The sequence below is a fragment of the Chelonia mydas genome, chromosome 2, assembly GCF_015237465.2.
Source record: "Chelonia mydas isolate rCheMyd1 chromosome 2, rCheMyd1.pri.v2, whole genome shotgun sequence".
NCBI classification, from domain to species: Eukaryota; Metazoa; Chordata; order Testudines; family Cheloniidae; genus Chelonia; species Chelonia mydas.
In genome coordinates, this window is record NC_057850.1 from 248435224 (window position 1) to 248448858 (window position 13635).

At 40.8% G+C, this 13635-nt stretch overlaps 1 protein-coding gene across 5 annotated transcripts in view; it reads right to left on the reverse strand.

Moving 5' to 3' along the window:
• The window catches only part of LOC102931383 (sodium channel protein type 5 subunit alpha), a 314377-nt gene that overhangs the window by 162370 nt on the left and 138372 nt on the right, over positions 1-13635 (reverse strand). For 4 of the 5 annotated variants that reach the window (XM_043541607.1, XM_043541605.1, XM_043541603.1 and 1 more), the window contains exons 11-12: positions 10729-10911; positions 7923-8324 (exon numbers count right to left, since the gene is read on the reverse strand). In XM_043541607.1, the coding sequence (XP_043397542.1) occupies positions 7923-8324; positions 10729-10911 (585 nt within the window). The remainder of the gene's footprint in view (positions 1-7922; positions 8325-10728; positions 10912-13635) is intronic. The other variant, XM_043541606.1, reaches the window with a different exon arrangement.

Here is a 13635-nt window from a genome sequence, read left to right on the forward strand (position 1 = left end):
TGGACCCAATAAAGTGACAGTACAAATATTTAACAAGATTGAAGGAGACAATCATAGCACACAACCATGAAATGAAGGGCTTTAATTTTGTGGAAAAGCCATTATAAAAGGAGAAGCAGCATTGTATGCTAAAGGAGCTTGCAATGTTTATCTCATATTTGAATAATTAGTTGCAGGTATATGCTCATTCAGGATTTGCCTAAGCAAAGTTTGCAAATAAACTGAAATTAGCAACAATGTAAAGCTCTGCACGTGCAGTGGTAGCAATCAAGGGACTAAGAGAGCATTATTTTAGCGTTTTAGCTAGTTCTTGTCTATATTACATCTGAGTGGTGATTTTTGAATTGTTCCTTTGGCAACAAGCACTTTTTCTTGGTATAGGGAAAGCACTGACATTTTGCCTTTTCACCAGTCTTGGGTAAAGCTAGGAGAAAAATGATCTCCTTGCTTCTATATGGTGGTCAACAATAAAAAGCTGGTTTGGTCAGCAAATGGTTTTAGTATTAGTGAAAACAAAGGCCAAGTATTTTAAAAAGGGATGCCTAAAGTTAAGCTCCTAAATCCTTATTTAGGCACCTAAAAACATGGCCTCATTTTTAAAAGTGCTGAGTGCCCAGCAGCTCCCACTGAAGTCAAGTGAATAACTTCTGTCTTTTCTGTTATTTTAGAGGGGGGAAAATCTGACCAATAGGAGGCTCAGGAATTGGCATGTTTGAACAGACACCTTGTCATAAATATAAAGGGAAGGGTAAACACCTTTAAATCCCTCCTGGCCAGAGGAAAAACCCTTTCACCTGTAAAGGGTTAAGAAGCTAAGATAACCTCGCTGGCACCTGACCAAAATGACCAATGAGGAGACAAGATACTTTCAAAGCTGGAGGGGGAGGGGGAGGGTTCTCTCTGTCTGTGATGTTTTTGCCAGGACCAGAGCAGGAATGCAGGTCAGAACTCCTGTAAAGAGTTAGTAAGCAATCTAGTTAGATATGTGTTAGATTCTGTTTTGTTTAAATGGCTGATAAAATAAGTTGTGCTGAATGGAATTTATATTCCTGTTTTTGTGTCTTTTTGTAACTTAAGGTTTTGCCTAGAGGGATTCTCTATGTTTTGAATCTGATTACCCTGTAAGGTATTTACCATCCTGATTTTACAGAGGTGATTCTTTTACTTTTTCTTTAATTAAAATTCTTCTTTTAAGAACCTGATTGCTTTTCATTGTTCTTAAGATCCAAGGGTTTGGGTCTGTGTTCACCTATGCAAATTGGTGAGGATTTTTATCAAGCCTTCCCCAGGAAAGGGGGTGTAGTGCTTGGGAGGATATTTTGGGGGGGAGACGCTTCCAAGTGGGCACTTCCCCTGTTCTTTGCTTAACACTTTGGTGGTGGCAGCTTTTAACCTAAGCTGGTAAAAATAAGCTTAGAGGGTCTTTCATGCAGGTCCCCACATCTGTACCCTAGAGTTCAGAGTAGGGAAGGAACCTTGACACAACTTAATAAGACATCTAAATGCATCCTTTGGATGCTCATACTGGCAATGAGGCACATTAAGGACTAGATCCACTGCCTCCTGAAATCAAAGGGAAGACTCCTATTGATAAGCTTTAGATCAAACCCTAAAAGAAAGTGCCAGTCTGACAGTTCAAACAGGAAACATGGAGCTCCATTTGAAAACTAGCCTCTGCGAGCCTAGTTCTGGTGCTGTTTAGTCTCTCCTTTCCATTGCTGCAGCTCAAGTACTTTTACCACTGGCTTTGTCTCTCTATGTTCAAATCAATTTAATCAGTGACTTTGTTATTCTCATGTCCCAGACGTGGATTGCTGTTGTGGCTGACTCTCCAACAACACTGGAGCTGACCATTAATGTACACCTAACTACTAAGAAGCTATAAATAACAATGACCCCAGAGATTTATACCCAGCTCCATCTCCCTGCCTATTCTAACCTCCAAAAACAATTGTTTGACTGAACAAACAATACCAAAACCCCTGAGATTTCCCTACAGTGTTAGTGAAAGGGCTCCAGCTGGCTTCACAAGGCAAGAAAGGATGGAATTCTGTCTATAACTTAACCCTAATGAAACTCTATACCGCAAGCAGAAACCTCTTGTTATTTGCTTAGGGATCCTCACTGGATCTGATGTGTCAAACTACAGAAAAGAGCATTGCTACAGCCCTTTAATATAATTCTGTTCAAACTGATCAACCTGTTGTGTGCAAGATGTTATTCTAACCTTTTAAATAATGAAGAAAATTCTTACCAAGGCACAACAAAGCAATTGGACACCTTAGTACAAATAACTGTGGTGCAAATGTACTGAGGCTTAAGTTGGCAGCATGACATCAATTTGCTTGTTTAATTCATAAGCCTTTTCTATTAAAGACAAAGGACCAGTACCCTAGGCCTCCCAGAACAGTGCTCAGCATGCCTGAGGAGAGGCGAAAGGACATAACCGTCAGAACCTACAAGAGCCTAATTTCTCTCTCACTTACTTTGGTGTACATCAAGGGTAATTCCAGTGAAGTCAATAGAGTTACACTATGTAAATACAATGGGTGCGATAACAGGATCAAGCCCCACTTAACATGCTGTTGTATCAAACATAATGGAAGTTTCCCAGAGAGCTCATTACTCAGACTTAACTTGGACTTAACTTGGAGTGAGCTCACAAACCATGTCTGGAATTCTATGTCCGTTCCTCCTTTGTAACTGAGCTGCCATTGTCTGACATGGGGCTAACTTTACTCAGGGTGCATGCAGATTACATTATTTTGTTCCCCATGTGATCTCAACGTGTTTTCTAGATTGCAAGCTGAAAAATAAGCTGTTGTTTTGGCAAGTACAAGTGCCTGAGAATTTTGTCTTCTTTTCTTCAGTTTTTCACGTGTTTTTATGTGGCATGTAAGTATTAACAGGTGTGGTGAAGTGTGAAGAGACATGTGGCAAAGAAGCAATTGCTTTCACAATTCTCTGTTCCTTGCAGAGAGAAGCTGCTCTTCGTGTTACTTAGGGTATGTCAACACTTAAAACACTACAGTGCGTCAGTGTAGACACTACCTATGGCGACGGGAGGGATTCTCCCATCAGCATAGATAATCAAACTCCCCCAGAGATTGTAGCTAGATCGATGGAAAAATTCTTCTGTTGACCTAGTGCTGTCTGCACTGGGAGTTTGGTTGGCTTAACCACTACTCAGGGGTGTGGGTTTTTCACACCCCTTAGCAACGCAGTTAAGTTGACTTAATTTTCTAGTGTAGAGCAGGCCTTAGGCTGTACATCTAAGTGCATGGTGGCTTAATCAAACAGACAGAGCAGATTGTGAACAAGCACAGTGCCACCAGTACAGACGTAGATAAATATAGGCAGTTAGAACACTATCAGTGAACATCTCGTTTGCTGACTGTGGAGACACTCTCAACAGACAGGACTAATGGTCCCAAACATGGGCCACTCAGATTATGTGATCTCTATACTGTTTTGGTAGTTGTATTTGAGAATTAGAGAGAGGAGAGGAAAAACAAAGAAACTTGGTTCCCCATTGATGCAGCATCACAGTTGTCCATGCCTAATAACTAGTCCCTCCCCTACCCCCTGGTGCAGAACATACAATCTTTGGAACTGACTTCTGTAGAGTATGCACTCATCTAAGCAATATCCCATCTCTGTACCAGAATGTCTACAGACCACGGTTTCGCAGACCACTCATGTTGGTCACCAGCCTGGACACTCAGATTATCTGCTGCAGAGTTTGCTACTCTATCAGATGAAAAATAGAAAGGAACATATGTTTCCCACTCCCAAAAATGGGCAGGATCTTGGCTTGGCCCTTGGTTGGCAGCTGAATAGCACAAAGCCGCCAAGTTGTTCATCAGGATCTGAACTACTGTACCTGACGTAAAATCTGCAGGATGAAAGTTACTCCAGCCAAACCTATAGACAAACAAATAGTTTCACAAGTGATTAGTTGTTTTGCATGCCTCCGTTTTTGAGTGATCAATTTCAGAAACTTTAACTGGGCACACTTTTCATAAGGTGCTGAGCACCTGAAATCTGAAATCAGGGCCTGTTGTGTCTGAGTTTGGGCACTCAAAAATGTAGATACTCACATCTTTTTAATGTGGTGACCACCACAGAAATGTCTAAATAATTAAATAAATAAATAAACATCTCTGCAAAATTATAGAGGATGAAAGTTGTAAGATGTGAACTCCTCAAAATTCATTGTTGCATTGGGTCCCTCATTTCAGGGAATGCATTAACATCAGTTGAACTACCCTCACACCTCAAGCAATGGACCCTTCAAGTCAGGAGTTAAGACACGTTAGTAGCATGGAGAAACTCGCAAGTTCACTACTGCTGTATCTGATTTTTTTTTTTTAACAAACAGATAACTTCATTCTTGAGCAACATAATTCATTTCAGAAATGTTTGGATGAAAACTGAAAAAATACAAATATTAAACCAAGAGGAGAGCCATTTTATCTCAAAATACACTGTAGTGTTCAATTTATCAGTTGTTCTGCATTTCCTCCACAGTTTAGTTAATTTGTGCACAGTTCTTACAGTTCTCTTAAATAATGAAGCTGTAAGGCACTGGGCTTGCTGCCAATTAGCTTTTAACTCCAGCTCACATTTTCTGGATAGATTAGATATTAAACCTGTTTCACAGAAGACACAACATCCTTCACATTGCATCACTAAATGAACATCTGTTGCTATAGTGCCGTGGCGTTATTTCCTAGACAACCACAGAAGTGCCAGCAGCACTCCCTCCCACTATCTAGCCCAGTTAATTTTGCACATATGTTTTTAAAAGAAGCTGGCAAATAAAGAGCAATGCTAGCAGAATTCAAAATTTCCCTAAGAACCCAGTTCTGCAAAGCACCAAATGTCCCCTGTGAAGTTTTGACCGCAGGAATTGGGAGGTGCTCAGCACCTTGCAGGATTGGCACAAACAGACGAAAGAGGGAAAACCACTAAACTATCAACATTTTTCTGATTTGGTTCAGACTATTTTCATAAACACACGAGTAAATGATCCTTCATAAACCTTGTACTTCACAGATGTTCCACTTGTGGCATGCTTCATAGAAAGTTAAACTGAATCAAAGTAAACTGTAAAGTTTGTTATATTGGATCAACCTTAATAAACTTCAAATAAATAGAAATGAATTAAAAATTACAATGGGCATACTGCATTATCTCAGAATCCAATTATCTGTATGATTAATTATGTAATTTATTTTAATGGCTTTAGTTTTGTCTTTTATTTATTATTGGGAACTATATTATTTCCCCCCTTTCCTTCAGATGATGCATTATAATTAATTAAATAAACGTCTCTGCAGCTATACTATATACTGTACGGTATAACCAGATATGGTCCATTACTCCCAAACCCAGATCATGAACCACATTTTGTGGATGGTCTCTAGTTCTTAAAGGGCCAAAACAAAAATTCCAAATCTAAATATCCTCAGAGTGCAAAGAGTTTAAGATCCACATCTGAATTTTGTGGCTTGGTCCCTACTCTAGCTACTACACAGCCATGCTTCTGTCATGCTCTTAGCAGGGTCAGTAACATATTATGATCAGGAATCCTAGTTTTCCATGTTAGAAAAGCCAAAATTCTCCGATAAAACCCCCCCATAAAAATCCACATTGTCCCACGATTAAAATGAAACACGGCACTTTATACATATTGTGGCTAGGGAAACTATATATATGGGTATCAGTTGAAGTAGGGTGACCACACGTCCTGTTTTGGCTGGGGCAGTCCTCTTTTTAAGCCCTGTCCCGGACATCCTGATTTTTTTGGCAAAACTGGGTATTTGTCCCATTTGCTCTTGCTAACGGATGATCTTCAGATGGCAAGAGCAAATGGGACAAACGCCCAGCTTTGCTAAAAAAAGTGGGACCCCCCCGAAGGGGGGTGCAGAAGAAAGGTGAGCAGCGATGCCAGGCACTCGGGCTAAGGCAGTCAGCCCAACCCTTAGGTGGCTCAGGCCAGTTCCACACAGTGTCCCATTTTCACTTTGGGAAATACGGTCACCCTGACTTCAGTAAAATTTAGTTAATATATGTTTTTATTTTTTCACAAAATGTAAAAACTAAAGATTCTCGGTAAAAATGCAAATTCCAAGTTTTTTCATGGCAAGTGGATTTCTAGGATCCCGGATTATGACCCACCTAGCAACAGCTTTCAGAACTGGTCTTCTTCCATGTCTTGAAAAATAGGTTGATGGAGCAAAATAGTTACATAAAATGAGGTGCAAATATTTGTGGGAATATCCTTCTCTTTAATGTCGGGAACAGAAAATAGAACACAAATACTGCTGTTAATCGTACTACAAACTAATCATCTTCAAGTTTACAATGAGTGGCTCTATTTGCAAGACTGCGCAGGGTACACCATTACTTAAGATGGTGTAGCCTGCTCCACCGGCGCAGCTGACCTGCTCCTCAGCCCAGCACAGAGGGGAGGTGGTGGAGCTCTGGGTCAGGCTCCTCCCTGTCCCTGGCCATCCTCTTTGAAGTGCACCCACAGGGCTGTGCAGGGACTGCCACGGTTGTAGCCCCTTGTGCAGGCCATGCAAGAGGAGAAGATCCTTGTGCAATCCCATCCCCCTGCAAGCTCGTGTAAGGGCCTGTCACAATCTCAGTCCAGGGAAGCAAAATGCATTTCAGGAAGTCTCCAGAGAGGGAGCAATGGAATGGCACGTTGAAGAGAGTGCAAACCCACTGGCAGTTTTGTAAAATGTCTGTATTAGTGAAGCAGAAGCACATATGGCTTCTATAAAAGAGGTGGTGCAGGAATGTACTGGGGTGCTGAGAGGACATGCTGGAAAGTATTGAATGTCATGGGGGGGTTGGAGGGGGAGTATTAGAAGTCCTACGGAGATCTCATTACGGGGATCTCTCCAAGTTGGGTGGGGGCAGATCAGGGAGTCTCTAGATGGGTGCAGGATCATCTCAAGTCCAAAGCTGGAAATGGAAGAAGCTGCACAGCTCCAGGGAAAAAGCTACCACACATCTCACTTGCTGATAATCTGACAATAAATCCAGAGTGAACCTGGGCATTGACAAGGTTATGCAGGTCGGCTTGTCCACACTGCACCTGCCTCTTATACCTGGCATTTATCAATGGCAGCTGATGTTTTGCCAAGTTATGCTGCACAATGAGGCCCTAAAAGCACTATCCTTGTTATTTTTATTTTTTTAAATAATGTGGCTCTTTCGAGAGGAAAGCCAATTATTTTTATTATGTTGCTCCACCCTAGTGCTCTGTGACAAAGACACAGTCAAAACCCAGTTAATCATCTGCTGTTCTAATTTGAGATTTATTTAAACTGGATACTAAAGTCTCCCTGGGAGCTACCTGGGATCTATAAGCAATTCTCTCTCCCAAACAGTTATAGAGTAGCCAATGGCTAGATGTATTAAGGTAGGAACCTACAGGAGCAGAGGGATGTATGTGTGTGTGGAAATCACTGGATGGAATGGAATACACATAGGAATATTTTTAAAATATTGGTTTTGGCCACCAGACAATGCCTGAGGTGGAAATGGCAGAAGGAACCCATCAGACACCTACCACATGAAGAATGGGATGGGGAGATTTCGTTTTTCATTAATATCCACATTTTTGAGCAAAAAAAATCCAGATTAAAACCAAAATACAAATATTAGCCTCCATACAGAATGCCCTGAGTAAATTCCATCCACTGGGCATGGTCTTCTCTGAGGCTGCACAGGGTGCAAATCAATGTGGGATTTGGCCCATGGTTTTCACATAGTTTATATGTGGGGCAGGGGGAGGGGGCAGGTTGGTGATTGTTTGAGGTTGTTTACAGATACCATAGCAAATGTCAATAACATTGGTAAAAGAAACAAGAATGTAAACCATACAAAAACCATACTGTACTCACCACGTCGCCTGTCCCAGGGTTTTCCATAATAACTGGGGGCAGAAGTAACCCTGAAGGAGACGTTGCGTCTGGGTTGTGTGCCCCGGTGCCCCATCCTATCAAGGAAACCACACCATTGCAATCCACTGAGATGTTCCTCTTGCCATTCTGCATGTAGTTTGGAGTAGCAGGGTGAGAGCTATGGCTTGCTTGACTTTGCATGCTTGAACGTCTCCCAGTCCTTGGAATTAAGAGTGAGCCACGCTGGCTTTCATTTTCCCCGGCAGTGCTGATCTCATCGTCGGCAAAATCTGTTTCGGATCCAATGTCTCTGCCACGGAATCGGAAACTGAATATACTTCCATGGCTGGCTCTGCGCTTCACTGAGTTTGTATTTGGACCATAGCTAATGTCAAGGAGAGTCTGGAAGCCCCCAGAAAGGAAAAAGGGGAAAAGAAGTAACATTTTGCAACACATTTTTGGGAGTGATGAAGGTTTTGAGTTCCTCCATCTACTGCAGGAGATCAGTAAGTCCCATTTTAAATCAAGTGCCTCAGATAAGCATTTACTTTAGATGTATTAATCTCAATATAGTTTTGAGATTTAATAACCATTCCTAGCCATGAGGTATTTGTTTAATACATGGCTGTTAAAGATGTACTGAAATGTGAAGGGCCAAGGCTGTGTTCACTTAGTAGCATAACGCTGTCTTTGCTCCTGCTCTCCCTCCGTGTGATTAGAGTGAAAGGACATGGGGGAAGGAGATGAGAAGTATAAGAGTGGTGTGGATTGGTGAATCCAGCCCCAGCTGAAGATGTCACAATACATCTTCACAGGTGGCTAAGGAACAAACTTTGAAGTGAGAGAGCAAGAGATAAAGAAACATGGGAAGAAATGAATCGTAGGGAGAATGAGAAGAAGAGGAGGATGAAAAAGAGAAAAAGAAGCAGAGTGTGAAGAGAAGACATGGTGGATCCTGGAATAGTTATCCCAATGTAAGTGTATCGCTGTCTCTTTCAAGGGGCAGATCATCTAACTACAAGGCAATAACCCATGTACTTAAACAGTGGCTCTTTTGATGATACACTACATCAGCTAAAGAGAGACTACAAACCTGAGAAATCATCAGCAGTGATTAAGCCCAACACTGAACAACCTTTAAAAAAAAACCCTAAAAAGGAACACTGCCTTACTGAAAATAGTGTTTGGAAATGCACACAAACTTAGAGCCTGTCCCTCTTCTCTCCTATCTGTAAAGTGGGAATGAATTAAGAGAGAATATTTGGTGGGGAAATATAGGTTGTTTTTTTTTAACCTTTGTGGTCTGTGTACTTATTACTTCCATCTGAACTTTTTTCATGGTCCAAATCTTTATTAACAGGGATCAAAATTTTTCAGTATCTACCATCTCAGTCAAACTTTCTGGGCCTGATTCTGATCTCACACAAGATATACACCATTGACTCCAGTGGAATTATTCCTGATTTACACTGGTGTAAGTAAGAATTATAAAAATTCAGGCCCACTGTATAGAAAGACCCCTCATTTTGACTGAGACCATTTACTAAATGGTCAAAAATCCATATCTGGGTTTCCACAATACAGTCATTGAAACTGATTCTCGATGGCAGTGTGCTTACAGCAACTCAGATTTCATTTGAATGATGATGATTCAGACTTATTCCCTCAAACCATGCCACACACAGCCTTACAAAGATGATTTACTATAAGCTTTGAAATGTTACTTCCATGTTCCTCATACATATGACATCCAGGGGTGAAAAATGAAACAAGAAATATAACCTAAGAAACACATTGACAAGTATGCAGCTCCAGTTCATTCTGGTATTTGGTATCTTGAAACCAACTCAGAATGAATCAAAACAGCAATTCTAGCATTAACAATCGTATAATTAGTAATGCAACCCACTCAACTAATTAAACAATATCAAGAAAACCTCTCAGGAAAAAAACCCTAATGTGTCATGTATAAATGTTGTGAGTTGGGGAGTCATTCATTTGTCACATCTACTTACATCACTTTCACATTTTCCATGCACTTTTTATGGTTGCCAAATGTCCCTAAATTTACTGACAATAAAGTATTGAAAGACTTAGCCCATTACATGGCTATTCAAAAACAACAAATAAACTGCTTTAAACTTTGCCCCCTATTAAGCACAGACAAATGTTAATATCTGAAACTGTCATCAGTATCTCCAGTATTGGCAGATTCACGTTCACACATATCAATTATATTAACAAAATAACTTTTTTAACAATAGACTTACCCATATTCTTTTTTTTCCCTACAGTATAAAGTGAAAACAATTCCAGAAAACTTGTACTGAAAGGTATTTGGCAAAAGATTAAAAAGCAAAGAAAACTTTTCAAGTGTCCACTGGACATCATTAAAAAGCAAAAAAGGCACAAGCCCATTAGTAGGGAAATGGTTGCCATAACTAGATATGGCTTTTGTTGGGTTATGCCATAACCAATTTACAATGAACATGTTATCATGAAACTAAATGAGACTGGGGATATTTTTAAATGTTTTAAAAAACAAACAATAACAAAAGTGACAAAAATGCTTTAGTGGGCATTTAAAAAGATGACTTTGAAATTTGAGTAGATAAGTTTCTCTCCACAATTATAACATATAGAATTTCTGCAAGCTAGTCACGATGCTCAGTGTTTGATCCTTGTTTACTGTTAAAGGGTTTGTTTTGTTTTGTTTTTAATTACAGTACTACCATTCAGAGCCCTGATTATTCACCAAGGTACAGAGTGAAGTAAATTGTCATTGACATTTCAGATAATGACTTACCATTCTTCGCTGACCACCATCATACTCAGAGTTGGGAACCTTTTGGTCTTCCCCATAATCTTCTACCCCCAAGGACTTCTTTTTCATTCTCCTATTTCTTCTCTCTTTGGCATTTTTGGATGCTAAAGGTGACATTTCAAATGAGCTAAGTGACATTGAATCAATTCCTCTAGCAGCCAGTGCCTAAAAAAATGAACATAGCAGATATACCATTTGCAAGTTTAGGATGTCAGTAAGTAATAATGATTATTCTTTTTGGCAATTAGTTTTCCTTGATAAGTGTCAGCTCACGGTGAAGGTTAGAATTATATAAAAAGGGATAGGTCACAATAGTTAACTAACTATAAGAATATCCCATTTGACTTACCATGGTCTTAAAAAAATTCTATCAGCTCCCTCATTTCACCACTGCAATAATCTAACATCTCCACTTATCCACTTGATGACTCACCAGCAACACATTCAGGATACTAAGTTTCCATAAAATAATGTTGTTTCCGGAAGTACTCAAGAGCGAGATTCTTATATATTTTAACAACTAGTGTTCCAGTGTGGACAGACAGCACAATGTGAGTCATATGTATGCCTTCCATTCAGAATAAACTAGGCCAGTGGAATTTTAGGCCCAGTGCTCCTTTAATCAAAAAAGTTGAATAGGAGTGGAGCCCAGCTGGCTGCCATTGGGCTGTGCATTGCAAGATCTCTGTACTCTTCACAGGATGATACTAATAACGCTAGGTACTTCAGCTGACACATTTTTAGAAATGAAATCTTATCCCAAGCAGTGACAGCGCCAGCTCTGATCAGGGATCTGAGGCGACAAATGCAAACCACGGTTGTAAAAGAAGATAAGACAGACTTTTCAACTCCACATGCTTCTGCTTCATGTTCTCCACGTCAGCTATCTTATGGAATCACTGCACAAAAATTCTGATAACAGGAGAGCCGCTAGAAACCCAGCTGCAGCTCAATTCAAAAAAGCCTACCAGCACAAATCAATGGTCTTGAAAAGTCAGTGGAAAGCCAGGAAAGAAAAATCAAAATATTAGAAAAGAAGCTGCAATCCCACAATGAAGCATTTGATGAGAGTTGGGGATTCTCTCAGGCAAGAACAGGGAGTTTTGCACCTCCAAAGAGGCTAATGGAAACTTGGTAAAAATCAGACTTGAGCAAAACAAATAAGATTAATTTTGGGGGTGCCAACCAATTGGAAAGAGCCACAGCCATTGATTATCTACTAAGCATGGCCCTCATATGCAGGTTCCTTGCCAGAATACAGAAGGTATCAGATAATCACTGAACAATGCTACAGGTTCCCAGATATAGTGGAACCTAATGAATCTTCATTGTTATTTTCTGTAAGCCACCAGACTCAAACAAGCAATCGCCCGTAAGAAACAGAATATCCCCCCACTCCCACAGACATCAGTCAAAGTAATGCAGCAAGTTAACAGTTGTAAAAAGAATCAGTCATGTATTTTAAGGAGTGGAGGCTGCTCTATTATCCTCCATCAAACAGATTACAACACAACAGCAAAACTTAACTCTTTTGGGATACATCTTCCATGAACAAACTGCTTACACAGGAGAAGAAGAGGGAGGTTTCAGACGCTTTTCTAGGGTGTTGTTCTCAGATACATTGTGTTTCTAAAGAAGTGTTCTGTGTAGCTTGAAAGCTTGTCTCTTTCACCAACAGAAGTTGGTCCAATAAAAGATATTACCTCCCCCACCTTGCCTATTTGAGTCAACTGATTTAATTGGTATGTTGAGGTGTTTTCCCTCTCAAAGACTCAATGACTCTTTTGGACTTAGCTTCAGCCTCAGGAATGTGTTGGACCAATTGTATAAGATGACTGATCAGCCCCAAGCAGGCCTTTCAATTAGAGCTGCGTTCTCTTTGTATCACGTAGCGTAAGTGCCATTCTGAACAGTTTAAATTCTCCTTTCTGCTTGCCATAACATTTTCTTTACCTCCAAAAATGGTGCTATTAAGGTTGCCCTACTCTTCCCAGTATGATACTTTTTTTCAGTTGCTTGTAACTTTGCCAAATTTTAACTGTTTGGGCTGAAATTTTCCATGCTTGCCTCAGGCTGAATTTTGTTTTTAGAAAGTTTCAGCCAAAATGATGAAGCTGTTTCTGAGAATGACGCTAAGAAAAAAAATACATTGTTTTGCCCATGATAAGTAATTCTGGTGACCTTTCCTTTAAGAAGCTCTAGTGTCCCTATGCTTTGAAGGGGGGATTTGAAATTTGAGAAGGGGCCATCCTTTGCATCAGAGATGTGCCTTTTGCCGTTCTGTGAAAATCTGCCTGAATTTGGATAAGTTATAAGCCTTTGAAAAAAATCACAGTTTTCACATGCTCAGTAGACACTTGCTAGAGCTCAGCAATTCAAATCCCTAAAGAATTTGTCTGCACTGGGCATGTTCCAGCCTGGGGGATGAGCAGGATTTTCCCTGCATTTGTAGCTCTGGGTTATGGTGGGCTAAGGTGAGACACCAGAACTGAGAGCAGGGAGCCTGTCTCTCCTGTGTTCTCAATGATCCCTCTGCTGGGCATAAGCAGTGTGGAGGAGGAAGCTGCCTGATTCAAATGCAGAGGAAAAAATAAAGACAGACAGACCTGTGGGGGAGGAGAGCAGAGACAAAGTTTGGTTGGGGGAAGGCAAGCAGGTGGGGAGGAATGGGAGAGACTGGGTCTGCATGGATCTGGACAATGGGAGTCAGGGGCCAGAGACTGGAACTGGAAGCCAGGGGATGAAGACTGAGACTGGCTGGACAAGGAGACTGGGCCTGAGAGCTGGGGAGCGAAATGAAGGGAGGACTGGGAGCCAGTGGGTGTGGGGGGAGACTGAGATTGGATGAGGTTCTGAGTGGAGACGGGCTGATTGGGCAAGGAGAGTGGT